Source organism: Tympanuchus pallidicinctus, unplaced genomic scaffold (genome assembly GCF_026119805.1).
Source record: "Tympanuchus pallidicinctus isolate F22 unplaced genomic scaffold, pur_lepc_1.0 scaffold11, whole genome shotgun sequence".
Lineage (NCBI taxonomy): Eukaryota > Metazoa > Chordata > Aves > Galliformes > Phasianidae > Tympanuchus > Tympanuchus pallidicinctus.
This window is the reverse complement of record NW_026294627.1, coordinates 11,046,791-11,065,431: the sequence shown is the minus strand read 5'-3', so window position 1 is coordinate 11,065,431 and position 18,641 is coordinate 11,046,791. Positions and strand designations below refer to the sequence as shown.

At 37.5% G+C, this 18,641-nt stretch overlaps 1 protein-coding gene across 2 annotated transcripts in view; it reads left to right on the top strand.

Moving 5' to 3' along the window:
- The window catches only part of TRPC6 (transient receptor potential cation channel subfamily C member 6), a 95,361-nt gene that overhangs the window by 65,733 nt on the left and 10,987 nt on the right, over positions 1 to 18,641 (top strand). For both annotated transcript variants that reach the window (XR_008203469.1, XM_052670910.1), the window contains exons 3-8: positions 609 to 794; positions 2,799 to 2,963; positions 10,141 to 10,354; positions 12,712 to 12,939; positions 16,144 to 16,408; positions 18,113 to 18,308. Coding sequence is in view for 1 of the 2 variants with exons in the window: in XM_052670910.1 (XP_052526870.1) it covers positions 609 to 794; positions 2,799 to 2,963; positions 10,141 to 10,354; positions 12,712 to 12,939; positions 16,144 to 16,408; positions 18,113 to 18,308 (1,254 nt within the window). In the remaining variant the exon portion in view is untranslated. The remainder of the gene's footprint in view (positions 1 to 608; positions 795 to 2,798; positions 2,964 to 10,140; positions 10,355 to 12,711; positions 12,940 to 16,143; positions 16,409 to 18,112; positions 18,309 to 18,641) is intronic.

Here is an 18,641-nt window from a genome sequence, read left to right as displayed (position 1 = left end):
GGAAAAATTGTATTTTTAATACAATAATTACAGCTTTAAAAGAATTCCTAAAGTTAGTAAAAAGTAGTAAATTAAAAGTAGAAAAAATTAGTAAAAATTAAAATACTGGAAGTTTTGCATGTATGCATGAGTATTTCTCAAGGAAGTTGGGAAGCTGTTTAGTTGTGCTCTCTGTAGAATACTATTCTTATCCAATTTTGTTACCTACAGTGTAACTTTCCACATTTGAGCTAGTTATGTAGATTTCTGTGGTGAACAGAAAAATCATTTCCTCCATGCTATACAGTTCAACTAGAATAGTCATTAAAATAATGCCATATAATATTTCTAAAATTGTTTTCTACTTTGAATTAGGTCTAATGCACGTCTTGAGAAGTAACTGAGATAAAAATTGATGATACAGATATCCAGGTGACGAAGCTAAGATAAATATTACTCCTAAAGAAAATTCAGGGGAAGTAACAAAATACTGTTTAATTTCCAGAAGAAAAGTAAGATGCCAAAAAAAACCCTATTGGTTCTCTTAAACATGTTACTGGAATGCAAAAGCGTTCCTCTGCTGTTAGCTCTAAACATCAAGTCATCTTCTTTCTTCCTCTCTTTTCCAGAATGATTACAAGAAATTGTCTATGCAGTGCAAGGATTTTGTAGTTGGACTCCTTGATCTGTGCAGAAATACAGAAGAAGTGGAAGCTATTTTGAATGGTGATGTAGAGATGAGTCACAGCAATAATGAACACGGTCGCCCCAGCCTTAGCCGCTTAAAACTCGCAATCAAATATGAAGTGAAAAAAGTAAGCAATTGTTTGTGATCAAACATGTGTCATCATGATGATATTAAAATGTGGAATTACTAAGTGTTTATGTTTTGGAAGCTTTAGGACATTTAAATGAACATTTGAGCCTTTCTGTCCAGTGTATTTTACAAACACAGCCTGTAATAGAAAGAAGCAGGTATGAAGGATGGATGCTGGTCAAAGTGAGTATGAAATCTAATGGTTCTGAGAAAACGTCAAGCTATATGCAAAATGTTTAGATCTTTACTTGCTTTAACTTTCAGTCCAAAAGAAATAATAGTAAGAGAAAGAAATGTGCACTCATTTTGCAGCCTGGAAGTGTATACTCGGAGAGGTAAAAAAATTTATTGAAACTGTGTCACAGAAAATGTGTATTTTTCTCCATGGTGATCAAAGACATGATGTAAGAGAAACAGAACAGTGCAGTGGTTTTTGCTTCTGAAGAACACTGGGCTCCAGGCAGTGTCAAAAACACAAATTATAATATCTGCTTTGGCTTACTTTCTACTGCCAGTTTAAGACCGCGATCCGCACTTGAAATATGCTCCACAGCAGGATCTGGCTGAGTTAATGGCTGCACGAAGGCTCTAAAATTACCCAGGAGCTTCTTTTGGGTAATACAGGTTGTAAAGTTTCAGATGATGTTTATGTGAACCAGAAGTTATGTATATGTGATTCGTAGAAATGAGGAACACAAGGCTTTGACTCAGGAATGTACTTTGAAAGCAGGTTACCCTAAAGTAGGGCTGTCTTTTCTCAGAGCAGCAAGACCCTTGGTAACTTTTCCTACATAGTGAAATAGATCTGGTCAACACAGCAAAAATAAACTATTTCTTATTTAAAATAAGTAAATAAAAAGGGAATCAGCATGTGTGAAAATCTAGCATGGACTCAATTCACAGAACTAGTTTGTCTGGGAAGACTTGCAAATTTTCATCTGAAATTGAATTCATATCTCTGGGGCAAACATTGAACGTTTGTAGCAGTATTTACTGTGTTCATGAAAAGGAGAAGAACTCCATTTTAACCATAGAGCACCTCCTAGCAAATGAACGTGAACATACAAAACATTTGAAAAGGAAAACTCACTAAAAAGAGCTAAAGCAACTTGCAAAGGGCAGATGCAACACTGACCGGGTCCTTCATGATGTTTGAGTCTGTATCTTGCCTTCAGTGCAAGTTCTGTCTTCAGCTGGATACCTGCAGACACATTGTTTAGCCTGCTATGTATAAAGACAGTCCTTGCACCTTCAACCAGTCATACTTCAAATAATGGAATTTATTATAGAAGAAATACTGGATTGATTGAGTTAAACTTCTAACTGTATTTCCAAATTGAGACTTAAAATCTAATGTGCAGAAGAGCCTAACTTTACTACTACCTTTGTAAGACCCTTCTTACACTTTTTAGAAGTTTTAACAGAACAGAAGGTTACCAGTCAGACTTCTCAGTTTTGCAGTACTTGCCCAGAGGATTCCATAACCAAGCTACAAATAGCCTTTATGCAGTGTTCTACCGAAATGACACTTATATTCTTATACCAGCTAAAAAAGTGATGTCTTCCACCTTAGCAGGTGAAGATATGACACATTTGTTTCTTTTATGACCAAAGACTGTACCATTATTTGCAGAACAAAAGACTCTGTTCTGAAATTTCTGAAGTACCAACATGAAAGTTTTAACAAGTGGAGTTTGCACAGATAGATAATGGATAATTGCACTGAAGTGGAAATTAACAGCTTGTAATAGAACATAGTGTCAATAAAATTAAACTGTTTTAGGATTAATGCATCTATTCTTGCTGATAGCAATGTGCATGCATGCTGGAAGACTGTACTCATAAAAAACCTTTCTCTTGTAGCCTTGTTACTGCTCCTTTGCATATTTGTTGATTTTTTTTGCTATTCCCACAGTCTTAACGCATTTAATATAGCTGCTATTTTAATCAAAATCATTTTGATAATAATATAATTTTGCTGTGCTCCTTTTCTTTATTACAGTTTGTAGCACATCCAAACTGCCAGCAACAACTTCTCTCCATCTGGTATGAGAATCTGTCAGGTTTACGGCAGCAGACTATGGCAGTGAAGTTTCTGGTTGTTCTTGCCGTTGCAGTAGGACTGCCGTTCCTTTCAATAGCTTACTGGATTGCCCCTTGCAGTAAGGTCAGTTGGTAGAATCTTGTGAAGACCTTTTATTAATGTGTGTTATCATCCGCATGTAGATTCCTAACTGGCAATGTTGAAACATGGCTATAAGCTACTTTCATGCTCAAATAGCGCATGACAAATCTGTTATCTCAAAACTGAATTAGAATATAATGGCTTCAGGGTTGCATGTTCTGGCAATTGTAATTAAGTTAGGCAACCATGTGTGTTAAATACAATGTATGTTAAGTAAACATATTGGAGCAAGACATATGTCTTGTAAAAACTTTAGTTTATAAACAATGGGTCAAGATATTCTTCATTTAGTTGTTGTAGTAGTAGTCAAATACTGAGGATCTTCATTTTTCATTGACACAGAGCTAGACTAAGCTTAAGCTGTGGGTTGACTCATATTAACTCAAAGGCAATTTTATTTTTGATGATTAAAAATTAATAGGTAAAAGTCACCAAAACATTAATGTCCGAAATTATCATCACTGATTTTCTAGAAGTCAAAGTGAATGATGTTGGCTTTTCAAGATGATGCTAATACTCATTATATTCCATGAAGTTCTTAAAGCAGTTGCTCAGGCTCCCCTGTATCCCTTTATAACATGTTGTTTGGATTTGGATGCTACTACTATATTTGCTTGACTGATGCATACACTGTGGAAGGCCTTTCTGCTGGAACAGGTTACAGTCTATGACCTCTCTAGAACTTACTCTGAAACTCTACTTCAGTTAGTCACTATCCATTGCAAATGGACACTGACTGAAGTTTTCCTCTGAGAGCATATTAGAAGGAACAAATGGATCTTACAGGGCACAGTATGACATTCATCCATTATTTTAACAGGCCAGATGCAGTGTGCAGATGATTCCAGGGGAAAAGAAAGGTTGATTGAAGACTGAAGTATTTGCTTTTTTTATTTCCCCTCTCATTTTTCTATGATGGGAAAAAGTTTTTGTTTTGCCATGTTTTTCATTTCTTTCAGTCTGGACAATAAAAATCAGTAATGTCATTTTCACTTTCCTATATAGTAGGATTTTTTTGAGCTCTTTGGACTTAAAATTCACCTTGAAAGTCAACGTACTTTAGTAATTGTTTTTCAACCATAGCAGTGACTTATCTATTTGTCATTTCCCCTTTTCAGTGATTTATTGGATCTTCAAGCCATTTTGAACTATTGTACATTCTATAAAAGCTATTTCAGAGTAGCTTTTTGATATCTAGTTGCAAGGGACAACATTCTTTAAGTTTCACTTCATTTGTTGCTTTTTAATAATCTCCTGCTGTCATCTGTGTACATGTTCAATTGGTTTTGTTTCATTGTATTCTGCAAATGTAAAATGCAGAATACTTTTTTACCAGTTGTGATTTCTTTTCTTGTGCTTCACTCATACTTTAAAATTGTATTCTTTGGATTTTAGAAGACAAAAATGTTTGCTGTCTAAGTTCAGTATAGATTTGTTCCAATACAGAACATTATATCAACAGACTCCATTCTGTGCATGATCTGATGGAATTTAAAACTTCTTTTTCTCCTCCTGAGATAAATTGACCACTGTCTTTCATCATTTGGCCCTGTAGGGCACAGTGATAGGAGAGAAAGAAGACAGTGAAAATAACAGCTCGCATTGGAATTTTTCTGATATATTTCTTTAAGTTCTCATGCAGTGGCTCTGAGAAAGCCAAAAATAGGGTCAGCCTTTGTCTTTGTAACATTTGCATCTCAACCTGTTTATTGTACAGATAAACAATTTCCTGTTTAGGAAAAAAATTGACAATTTGAACTTGGGCCACAAATACTGAATTGAGAGTTTCACATCAGGAAGAAAAAATGTATTCAGAAAAATCTGTGGTCAGATTCCTGTTAATCTGGCAGAAATTCATGAGTGCCAGATCCTGGAAAGACTAAAGATTGTCGCTTAGTTGAGTTTCAGCTGGTGATCCACTTGGAGGCTCCTCAGAGTTTTTTGAACTATTTACTCTGCTTTTCCAGCTGGTAAATCAGTATAACTACAGAGATAATTAACCCAAAACTTCTCATACACTATTTAATAGCATGACATTTTGAAGGACTAAAAATTAGTTTCAGGTTTATCTGAGAATCTTTATAATGTCCAAGCTCTTCAGTTATAATTAATAATGCAATTTAGATTTTTAATGTTATGAATTAATGCATTCTTTCTTCAAGCCAAGATAGGGGATCTGAATTTGACATACAATCTTCTTTAACTATTTCCAGTCCTCGGGGTTGGGATTTCTGAAGTAGTAGCTTAATCAGTCCCTATTTATTTCTCAAAGTATGTTCTGAGAGTTATACCCATAATTCTTTTACGGTGTGGTAGGGCTAAAGAAATTGAATTTTAACGTCCATTACATGAGGAGCTGGGAAATTGTTCCACTTAAAAAGCATTTACATTATCCCATTTTGTTGCCAGTCCTCTTCTCCTTTGTGAAACATGTACTACCCAGAGTCCTATTTCATCTTCTCTATAATAATGCCATGCTCCATAATGCTGTGTTTATCATTGCTTCTTCAGATATAGGGGAGAAATAATGCGAATCACTGATTCCAGTCCTCAGCAATTTCAGGTTACCCCTATAGATGGAGTAGAAGGAACCACAATATAACAGTTACATATCTTGTCCTAGAATCATGGTATCTTAAAGTGTCCTGAGTTGGAAGAGACCCATGAGGAATACTGATGACAACTCCTGACTTCACACATGGCAACTGAAACCTGAACAGATGTATAGAGCACTCTCCAAAACAGAGATCATAGCACAAAGAATCAGAAACGTGCAAAACCACTTTGGTTACAGAACGAGACCATACCCTTGGTCTCTGCAATGGCAAACAATGTATTACGTCAAACCCTCACTGGAAGCGCGTTAAACAGGAAGTTTAGTTTATAGAAAAATCTCAGTATCCTGAAAGATTATGGTCTATCTTTATATTTGATTTTCTTTTTACCTAATTCCTATTTTCTGACTTTTTTTTTTTCTTTCTTCTCTGTCTATGACTCTTTCTGGCATCTGTCTCCTAACCTGTCTTCATTTGTAAACACAAATTTAATACATCTGAAAGGACACCGTCAAGGTACTTTATCATTTTCCAACTCTGCTTTATTCTTTGTTCACAGCTGTTCCTTGATAGCTTGAATTAGAATCTTTTCCCATGACAAACAATTTCTCTCCTTGTAGGCAACACAAAACAATTTGTTGTTGAAGATCATTTCATTAGGCTGAAGAAATATTTAATAAATCTAAAAAAAGATTTTTTTTTTTTTGAGCGAGAAACATCATGAAAGGAATGAATTTGCAAAATAACATATAAAGGAGAAATATAAAATTTTGTGCCTGCTAACACAGAATCACAGAATCACAGAATTGTAGGGGTTGGAAGGGACCTCCAGAGATCATCGAGTCCAACCCCCCTGCCAAAGCAGGTTCCCTACAGCAGGTCACACAGGTAGGCATCCAGGCAGGTCTTGAACATCTCCAGAGAAGGAGACTCCACCACCTCCCTGGGCAGCCTGTTCCAGTGCTCCGTCACCTCACCGTAAAGAAGTTCTTGCGCACATTTGTGCAGAACTTCCTGTGCTGCAGTTTCCAGCCGTTTCCCCTTGTCCTGTCTCCACTCACCACTGAAATTGCCTGGCCTCACCATTCTGCCCCCCACACCTTAGATATTTATAGACCTGGATCAGGTCCCCTCTCAGTCTTCTTTTCTCGAGGCTGAACAGACCCGGTTCACTCAGCCTTTCTTCATAAGAGAGATGCTCCAGGCCCTTCACCATCTTCGTGGCCCTCCGCTGGACTCTTTCCAAGAGATCCCTGTCTTTTTTGTACTGGGGAGCCCAGAACTGGACACAGTACTCCAGATGAGGCCTCACCAGGGCAGAGTAGAGGGGGAGGATCACCTCCCTCGACCTGCTGCTCTTTTTAATGCACCCCAGGATGCCATTGGCCCTCTTGGCCACAAGGGCACACTGATGGCTCATGGCCAACCTGTCGTCCACCTGGACACCCAGGTCCCTCTCTGCAGAGCTCCCCTCCAGCAGGTCATCCCCCAACCTGTACTGGTGCATGGAATTATTCCTCCCCAGATGCAAGGCTCTACACTTGCTTTTGTTAAACCTCATCCGTTTTTTTTCTGCCCAGCTCTCCAGCCTATCCAGGTCTTGCTGAATGACAGCACGGCCTTCAGGCGTGTCAGCCAATCCTCCCAACTTCGTATCATCAGCAAACTTGGTGAGGGTGGCCACTATCCCCTCATCAAGGTCATTGATGAAGATGTTGAACAAGACCGGACCCAGCACAGACCCCTGGGGGACACCACTGGTTACAGGTCTCCAGCCAGACTCTGCACCGCCAACGACGACCCTCTGTGCTCTGCCAGTCAGCCAGTTCTCAACCCACCTCACTGTCCACTCATCTATCCCACACTTGCTCAGCTTTGTTATAAGGATGTTGTGGGGGACAGTATCAAATGCCTTACTGAAATCAAGGTAGACTACATCCACTGCTCTCCCCCATCCACCCAGCCAGAGACAACATCATAGAAGGCTACCAGGTTGGTCAAGCACGACCTACCCTTGGTGAACCCGTGCTGACTACTCCTGATAACCTCCTTTTCTTCCAGTTGTCTGGAGATGACATCCAGCACCAGCTGTTCCATCACCTTTCCAGGGACAAAGGTGAGGCTGACTGGCCTATAATTGCCTGGATCTTCCTTCTTGCCCTTTTTGAAGACCGGAGTGACATTTGTTATTATCCTCCAGCCTTCAGGCACCTCCCCCATCCTCCAAGACCTCTCAAAGATGACAGAAAGCGGTTCAGCAATCACCTCTGCCAGCTCCCTCAGCTCTCGTGGATGAATCCCATCGGGTCCCATAGATTTGTGAACATTGGTGTTGCCTAGGCGCTCTCGGACCACCTCTTCCCTGACTGCAGGGAGGTCTTCCATTCCCCAGATCCTCTCACTAACCTCCAGGGTTTTAGATTCCCGAGGGGGAGCTTTTTCACTGAAGACAGAAGCAAAGAAGGCATTCAGTATCTCCGCCTTCTCAGCATCCCCCGTTACCAGAACACCCCCGTCACTTAGCAGGGGAGCCACATTCTCCCTAGTCTTCCTTTTACTGTTAACATACTTAAAAAGCCTTTTTTATTATCCTTTATCCCCTACACCAGATTTAATTCCAGGCAGGCTTTAGCCTTCCTTGTCGCATCTCTGCAGGCCCTGACAACATTCCTGTATTCTTCCCAAGTAGTCAGACCCTTTTTCCACATTTCATGGGCCTTCTTCTTTCCTTTGCGCACAAGCTCCTTGCTCATTCACACAGGTCTCCTGCCACCCTTTCTGATTTCTTGCTCACATGGACACACTGATCCTGAGCTTGGAAGAAGAGCTGCTTAAATGCTGACCAGCTCTCACAGGCCCCCATACCTTCCAACACCCTAGCCCACGTGATAGCTCCAAGTAGGTCCTGGAAGCGATCAAAGTTGGCTCTCCTAAAGTCCAGGGTAGCAATCCTACTTTTTGCTTTACTTCTTCCACTCAGGATCTTGAACTCCACCATCTCGTGGTCACTACAACCCAAGCTGCCCCCGACCTTTACTTCCCTGACAAGCTCTTCTCAATTAGTGAGAATAAGGTCCAGCAGTACCCCTCTCGTCGATTCCTCCACCACCTGCATCAGGAAGTTGTCTTCAACACATTGCAGGAACCGTCTGGACCGAGCATGCCTGGCCACATTGCTTTTCCAGCAAATATCTGGGTAATTGAAGTCCCCCATAAGCACCAGCGCCTGGGATTGTGATGCTGTTTCCAGTTTCTTGTGGAAGGCCTCATCAACCTCCTCCTCCTGATCAGGGGGCCTGTAGCACACTCCCACAGCAGGGTCAGCCATACCAGCCCGCCCCTTGATTCTTACCCACAAGCTCTCCACTGCTACACTGCTCTCCCCCAGGTGCAGTTCAATACATTCTAGCTGTTCTCTCACATAAAGAGCAACTCCGCCACCCCGCCTTGCTGGCCGATCTTTCCTAAAAAGCACATAGCCCTCCATGACAACATTCCAGTCATGCGAGCTGTCCCACCACGTCTCCGTGATCGCACCTTGACAGTGTTTCTTCAAGAGTATCTTCTTTATATGTATCTACTTTTTTAATGTGATTGAGACCTTACCATTGCATCCTTATTCTTTCTTTCTGTGAAAGCTGATTGTAAAGTCAAAAATATTCTGTTTTTGCTATTGAAAAAGTGTAGCAAAACTACTTAAGGTGACAATTTAACTTTCTGCCTTCTCCCTTGTTCTGACCACAGGTAGTAATATATTTTGTCTGGGATCCGTGATACTCAATTCTTACCATGAGATTTTTGTCAGAAGGCTAAAAAAGTATTTTCTTACTGTTGCCAGCTAAGTGAACTAGCTAAGACTTTTGATATTTATACAGGCACTTTCAAGATATCTTCTATAGTAAATAATGACTAAAAGTTCAGCCTTGCATAAGTTTGTATGGAACTTTTAGGTTTTTTAATGTTGCACTACACAGTTATGCAATAGTGCTTAGACATTGAGAGTCGAGAATGTTTCCATCAAAGGAGTCAGAAAGGAAATAAAGACACTACAGAACTATAAACATACCCTCTTGAGGCCTAGTGACATTTTTTAAAAGGGGGAGTAAGTTGAAAAAACTGCAAAATAACTGCCAAACTGTGCATCATGAAAGTTAGGAAACAGAATTCTTTAGTCATAATGTGCTCTTGGTGATATTTCAATGCCTTTAGTAAGTGTCAAAATCCCGGTTTCTTTGCTACCTCATAAATATCACTGGAATGTAAGTTTGAAATATATTTAACAACTATAATAAATACTTCTCTTGATTACCTATAATAGACATAAAGATGCCCCAAAAGAATTATAGAATTATTTCAAAACACTGCTATAGAAACATATATATGGTGAAGGTGAGTAATGAAATTATTCCTCTGGAGATAGCAAATAAGGAGAAAATTTTAAATGTGGTTGTCAGTGTAGCATTATAGTACAATTTATTTCCAAATCTTTGTTCCTTTGTGTTATTGAAACATATATTTGTCTGTGTTCTTGTTCTTTTTATTCATTTTTCTTATTTTGGAAGAAAGCAATGCAATGTCTTTTTGTTTTATAACCTCTGTTACAGCTGGGAAGGATTATGCGTGGACCATTTATGAAGTTTGTAGCCCATGCAGCTTCTTTCACCATTTTTCTTGGTCTGCTTGTCATGAATGCAGCTGACAGATTTGATGGCACCAAGCTCCGGCCCAATGAAACTACAGGCAATGTAAAACAGCTATTTAGAATGAAAACATCATGTTTCTCGTGGATGGAGATGTTAATTATTTCCTGGGTAATAGGTAAAGATTAATTATTCCTTAAATTTGTCTTGCTGTGATTTCACTGAAGCTAGACTCAAATTAATCCTGTGCTATTAGGGATTAATATAAAAAATTGAACAAAGTGAATTTAGTCAGAGGGTTGCATTCCAACATTGGCCTCATATTTCTTACTAGATGTCAGTAGGCCTTTACATGTGCCTTGTTAATCACAAATATTCAGGTAAAGGACTTATGCAAAAACTGCATCTCCGATATGAATAAATGCAGTTTTATGGATAGCTAAGGAAATCAGCTACTAGTTTTCTGTTTGCTTGGTTGGTTGGTTTTTTGGGTGGTTTTTTTTTTTTTTTTTTGTATCACATGTGTCAGCTTCCATGGAGAAAGATTTCCACATTTGTGGGCCAAAGTTGTTGTGTCCAATTCTCCATTTCTGCTAATATTCTGCTCATGTTGCAAGTATTTCCTCAGAATTAATACTACATAGAGCTTAATGCATTATTAACTAATGAGAATCATTAACTAATAGACTTCACAGTATCCAGAGGTAGATTTTTTCCGTCCAGCTTAGGAAAGAAGTGTATGCTGTGAAAAATATTCTGAGATAACCCGTTCACTTCTGTGACATGGTCCTATTTAACAGAAAAAGCTGAGCAGGGTGTCTAAAAAATATCTTAGCTGTCTAATTCAATTTATTTGATCAATCCCATTTATAAGAAAGGGAGGAAGGAGGACCCGGGGAGCTACAGGCTGATGAGCCTCACCTCTGTGTCTGGGAAGATGATGGAACTGTCATCCTGTAACAGATTTGAGGCACACAAGAGATGAGTACATAATCCATGACAGCCAGCATAGAGTCACCAAGGGAAGGTCATGCCTGACCAGCCTACTCTGTGGTAGAGTGATGGCATTGGTGGACAAAAGGAGGGCAACTGATATATTCTACCTGGATTTGTTCAAGGCCTTTGATATGGTCCCCCACCATATCATTATCTCTACATTAGAAAGATATGGATTTGAAGGGGGGACTATTTGGTGGATAAGGAATTGGTTAGAATATCACAGCCATAAGGCTATTATCAGTGACTTTGTGACCAGGTGGAGGCCAGTGACAAATCAGGTCTTGGACTGGTACTCTTTAACATCTTTATCAATGACATAGGTGATGGGATCAAGTACAACCTCAGCAACCTCCAACCCAAGCCATTCTATCATTCTATGATTCCAGTGAGGTTTAGTTGCACAGATGTTTTAAGGATCTAGGTTCTGGTTATTAATTAAGTGGGGGAGGGTTATTAAGTATGGGAGAGTTACTTTTAAGATGAACAAAATCTGCTTCCACTCATGAACTTAGACAGTTAAATGTTTGTGCCTTTATGAGCTCTATCCGTGATTGAAATTGGAGCTTTTTTTACATCAAATTCATATAACCTTAAAAGACATTGACAATTGTTAATTATTTCATCAGATAACTGTATAAATGAGTATAACTGTGTCTTACTGAGATAATATAACACTTATATTTCCAAAAATCCTGTAAATACAAATGTTTAAATTTGATAATTGGAGAATAAACAGTATTTTTCCAATTTGAATGTATAGTTTTTGAATTTAATCTATTTATTTTATTTCTGTCATGCAGAAGTAGGTGTAGACTTATGAAAAATTAATTCAGTGCATACAGACATAGCATTGAATTTATTTAATGTAATATTGAATTTATTTAATGTAATTAATATTATATGAAAAAGGAAATATGAAAAGTTTTGTTTTCTTATTTTCACTTTCAAGAATTCCAGAAATTTATTTCATGATCGAAAACTTTTTCTTGAAAAGAGGAAGGATTTGCTCAATAAAAGGGATGCTATAAAGGATGCTATATTCTCAGATTTAATTTTTTGAGTTATTATTTGATAATTAATATTAGGAATCAAACAGATACTTTCCCTGTTCACAAAGCATTAGGTAAGATTCTTAGCTGCATGCTCATTTGTCACACAGGGTCCTCTGCAAATGAGAATATGTGAGTTCTGCTACTAGTTCTGCTACGGTTGTACGATGCCAGAGCATTTCTGCGCTTTCAGTCTCTTTCTGTGTTCGTAACAGATGGACAACTCACTTCCCATTCTTTTATTTGAAAGCTTTTGGAGTAGAATAGGCAAAAGCATTATGAAAGATTAGTATTATTACGCACATTAGGAGGAAGTACTGACATGTATACGAGTGAGCAGGTTCAAAGATTTTAGTTTCTATTCAGGCTCCCTAAGATTAAAACGGTTTTGATATGACTGCAACAAAGGACATACCCTGTACATAATAAAATATCATATAAAATGAAGTTAAAAGAATACACTGCTTTTTCTGTTCTGTTTTACTAGGCATGATATGGTCTGAATGTAAAGAAATTTGGTCTCAAGGTCCAAAGGAATATCTTTTTGAATTATGGAATATGCTTGATTTTGGTATGTTAGCAATTTTTGCAGCATCATTCATAGCAAGGTTTATGGCATTTTGGCACGCGTCCAGAGCCCAGAACTTGGTTGATGCAAATATGAAAGATCTGTCAAGTCCAACACTGGAGCCCAACATAAAATACTACACCTTGGGTGAGTTGAATGCATTTGGTTAAAATTTATTGATAGATTTTCTGTTATTTAGTACATTACGGCAGAAATTGATATTGAGGTGTTAGTCAACAGCTGGCTGAACATGAACCAGCAGTGTTTTGAAGTGGCCAAGGCCAATGGTATTCTGGCTTGTAATAGGAATAGGGCAGCCAGTATGGGCAGGGAGGCAGTCACTCCTCTGTACTCGGCACTGCTGTAGCCCCATCTCAAGTGCTGAGTTCAGTTTAGGGACCATCGTTACAGGAAAGACATTGAGGCCCTGGAGCATGTCCAAAGAAGGGCAATGAAGCTGTGAAGAGTCTGGAACACAGATCTTATGGGAAGCTGCTCAAGGAACAGGGATTGTTCAATCTGGAGAAAAGGAGGCTTGAGGGAGACCTTATTGCTTTCTGCAACTACTGAAAGGAGGTTGTGGTGAGGTGGGGATGGGTCTCTTCTCCTACATGACTAGTGATTATACTAGATGAAATGGCCTCAAGTTGTGCCAGGGTTGGTTTGGATTGGATATTAGAAAAAAATTATTCTCTGAAAGAGTGATCAGCTGATGGAATGGGCTGCCCAGGGAGGTGATTGAGTCACTGTCCCTGAAGGTGTTCAAGAAACATGTATATGTGGCACTGAAGGACATGGTTTAGTGGGTATGGTGATGTTGGGTTGACGGTTGGACTGCATGATCTTAGAGGTCTTTTCCAACCTTGATGATTATATCATTCTATGATTTTATGATTAGTTCCACAATGTACCTGTTAAAGAAGTTCTGGACTTGTACTTCTTTTTCTCATCCCTACTGTACTCATACATTTTCTTGGGAACAATTCTAGACATCAAGCACTGAAATAATCTAAATTCAGAAATTTTACATTATTTTGATCCTGGTCATTTAATCTTTTCAGTTGCACAATGTTATCCTGCAAACATTTCTATTGGAACAACTGAGAATGAGATGTATGCAATTTAACAAAGGGGTAAAGCTAAGCAATGAGATGCACTTTTTTGCCAACATCAGTGATGTATCTTTAACTACAGTTGAATACTTTGCCCAGAGACTCTATTATATTATTTTAATATTTTTAATATCTCAATAATAAATGAACTTCTTAGTAAACTTGCTTGTCACATATGAGAAGTGGGTAGAAGCTATTTTGCACAATTCAGGAAAGATTAAGCCCTGTTTATTTGTGTTCACAATCAATAACACCACATCTCTCTTCCTTGTATTAGATATTCCTATCTGGATTTCAAATTACATCACTTTTTCACATTTCAATGTGCCCAGTATTTTTCCTGAAAAGCTTACATTTTTTCATCATCCAGATTGTGGAAAAAAAGAGTAATAATATTTATTTTGAAACCCAGTAAATTATAGTTTTCTAAATTTTTGCAGAGAAGTTACAAAATTTCACCTAAGTTACAAAGGCAACAAACAAAGTTACATTTTAATTCCATTTTAGATAACACCTACTTGAAGAACTTGCAAACATTATGTTTACAGCTTCTGGATATGACAAGCACAAGTCTTTATCTCATTTATGCTGTATGATATTTTACCACCCCTGGGAAGGCAGCTCCTGAAAAGAAGTTACAGCTTTATTTTCCACTTGAGCAGCACTGAGCAATTTTTTAAGTATATGTGTGTGCACTTAAGCCTGTTTGGAAAATACCTATGTGTGATAAAATTCTGTCTATGGTAATAATGGGTGTATGGTAACAGCGCATTATGAGACCTGGAAAACTACTAACCCAACATCTTCCATCTTTACTTTCAATTATTCACAAAAAATGAGGTAAAACTTACACAGCTATGTCTCTTTATAGAAAATGGGACAGTATTCTGTTATACAGATTAAAAATACAGATAATGCATAATACATCATGTTTATACAGATTTCTAGGCATTTACAGTGAATAGCTCAGTGAACAAAACAATCTGCACATACCCACAAGAAGCACACAGCAGCTAAGAAAGGGAATGATTGTACTGACTCTTGCTATGTCTAAAACCACCATCATTCATTTCATTGTCATGACGTGAATATGGGCATGGCAGTAAGTTCTTTGAAGAATAACATTTTTGGACGTACAAAGGGTGTTTTGAAGCATTGTTGCTCAGCGTCATTAAGAATGGATAAAATGTAAAGCTGTTTGAATAACTGACTTGTATTAAATAGTTATTAGTTAAAAGCTCAGAACAGTACTTTAGCAATAAGTCAGTGATTGTCTTCATTTCTATATAAATTATTTATTTTCTACAATGATTACACTCTGCTGGGATGTATGAAATCCATGCCAGGTTAACCTCTTCTCTTTCTCTGAAGCATAATTGTGAATTGAACTTAAAAAACTTTGAGTTTCTCATTCTGATGTTTTTCTACAAAGATTTATTTAAGTAGATTCAAACTTGAATGTTCCTTCACTTCAAATGAATGTGTTTCCTATCAAATGGCAATACCACATTCACTTGATCATAGAATTACAGCACCATGGCATCACAGAATCATGGAATCATAGAATGGCTTGGGTTGGAAAGGAGCTTAAAGATCAAATAATTCCAACCCTGTGTTGTGGGCAGGATTGTCACTCACTGATTTGGAGAACATTCAAGTAACTTACATACTGTTTAATTTGCTTGTCTTTCATTTATAATCAGTGGAGGTCTATTAAGTACAGTAAGTAGAGCCAGTATCCTACCTCTATTTCAATCTTAGTGAAGTATCTTCCTTTCTTACACTTTTATTTCTGGTGACATGTAAGGCATTCACTGAGCACTGTGAAGTAATGTACAACCACTACTAGCACTATTTGAGTAGTTATACATGGCACACTCAAGGCAGATGAATAGCTAAGTATTCACAGCTCTTGGTGATTTTGCTTACAGGAGGACATCGATTTTATATGTGGTTTTTAATTTCAAAAGGGTAAAAAATAACTGCTCCTTACTTTCAGTCAGCAAAGTTTCATACTTTTTTACTAATGAAAATAGCTGAAAATTCATGATGCAATGTACAGTAAAGGAAGAAACAAAATGTAGGTTGTATCTTTACCATTCAAGGCACTGCTCCATTGAATTCAGATCCAATTTGCAATGACTCTGGTTCACCATTATGCACCTAAAAACAGCACTTCAGTGAATATCCTAGGGTGAACTTCAAAATTCTAACAGAAATTCTCATCTTTCATTTCTAGCCAGAATCAACTGGGATCCGTCTGATCCACAAATCATATCTGAAGGCCTGTATGCAATTGCAGTAGTGCTGAGTTTCTCCAGAATAGCCTATATCTTACCAGCCAATGAAAGCTTTGGACCTCTGCAGATATCACTTGGCAGAACTGTGAAAGATATCTTCAAGTTCATGGTGATATTTATCATGGTGTTTGTAGCTTTCATGATAGGAATGTTTAATCTCTACTCCTACTATCTGGGAGCGAAGCAAAATGAAGCATTTACAACGTAAGTACAACTGATTAGACTTTAATGATTGTGGGCTGTTTTTAGAGGAAAGATGGTTGCTTGCATTGTATATATTACATTTACTAATTGTTGCATAAGATTATAATTGTTTTTAAAAATCACTCTGTGTTGTGTTAAGTAGTCATTTTCTCTCTTGTATGTTAGTGGATGAGCTCTTAATCCTGGGCCTGCAGGACAGATCGTGCTGTGAGGGCAGTCAGCATTACAACTTCAAAGCACAGCATGGTGGCTCCTTGCAGCATGTGGGAGCTGGTTCCTCAGTCAGCTGCCACTGTCCTCTCACTGAAGCAGGCTGATCACTACAGTGTGATACACACTATAAAATACTTATCATTTAATTCAGGCTGTTCTGTATATTCTTTTGGCCAAAGGTCTAAGCCACCTATCTCTCCATAGTTTCCTATGGCAACAGATTGTTCTCTCTTGGGAGGAAAAAGTATACTTTTGTTATTCCATTAGTCTTTTTTCTTTTCCACCATAAGAAATGAAGTTCTGAATTTACTCTTTCTGTCTCAGGACTTATTTGGTGTAAATTTGTTATGACATCTTATTTCTAACTGTGATTTTAAGATAAATCACTTGAATGAAAACTCATTCTTTTCTGTGCCCATTTTGCTTTGGGCTGTCATGGTATTCAAGCTGTAGCAATTACAAAGCATACGCAGCCAAGAAACAAACTTGACCAAGATGGAAATTTTTTTACTAATTTTCTTCTTACTATTAGTTCACACAATAGATGAAATACCTAAAACTTCAATTCTCAGATAGAGTGCTGATAGAATTTTATATACAGACAGGTAGATTCACAATTAAAAATTATGAATTTAATTTTTTTCCTTAAGGATAATGCAATAAAATCCAAAATGTGCTTTGCAATGCTTCTGCATTCAGGTTGCTGGAAAATAAGATTTATTCATCAAAGCAAGAGAAAATACATCTAGAGAGGGGTGCAGATAGGAAGAGATGCCCCAGATATTTGAATTTATGTCTATGTGTACATATAATATATACTTAATATATCATATATATTCCCTCTTTCTCTGTATGTATACACATACATATATATAAAGGAGGAATAGTAACCTGAAAAAAAAATAAATCAGAAAATCAGTCACCATGCCATGGCTTATGATCTTTACCATGCATCTCTGGGAATAGTAAAAGCTCAGCTTCAGGATTCCAGTGTAAAAGACACTTTTTTTGAAGAGTACTGCTTTGCAGTCAGAGAAGCTGAGGTCACAGTTTCAGAATACCATTCATATTAATGGTGTAATAATTAATACCAATTTTTGCCATTATGAACTGTTCATGCAATTATAATGAAGCATGTAAAGGTTAGTAATTCTTGTTATTTATGTTAACATTACAGGCAAGTATGTAGCATGTAGAATAAAGTTTATGGTGAATCACTGTAATATTCTTTTGAGACTGTGCATATAATTCCTAAACTGAATGAAATTTTTTATTGTCATTCTTAAATATTAGGAATGACATTACATTATAGAACAGCATATACATATAAAATTAGGTAGTCAACTTTTTCTGCTTAATGTTATGGTGGAGGAGTTGTACATTGTGTTAACAGAAAATTTTATACTCCGTATAAAAACAGTTGCTGGCAATTTGTACAGTAAGGCTCTACAGTTCTTCATTAATGTGAGTGTTTTCAATTTTTCCTTTTAGTGTTGAAGAAAGTTTCAAGACATTGTTCTGGGCTATATTTGGACTGTCAGAAGTTAAATCAGTTGTTATCAATTATAAACACAAGTTCATTGAAAATATTGGCTACGTTCTTTATGGAGTCTATAATGTTACCATGGTCATTGTCTTACTGAACATGCTTATTGCCATGATTAACAGCTCATTTCAGGAAATTGAGGTAAAAATTCCATTTGTTATGAAATAGTTTTACATCTGGTTGTCTACATCTCCTGGAAATGCTACCTACTTGTCATCTTTTATAAGAAAAATAACACATAGGATTTTGGAATGTATTATTCAAAAATATTAATTCCAACCTTCATTGCTCAGATGCTTGTGCTTGAAGTAAGAACTAGATTGGACCAAGGAACTGCTACTGAACTGTCTTAGGGTCCTAAAAAGGATAGTATGTTGTGAGTTAGTAAATCTTCCCTATACCTTGTTGTTGTTGTAGTTACTATTCAAGTAGTGAGTAGTGTCCTTGCTACAAGGATGTTTTCATTCTTATGCC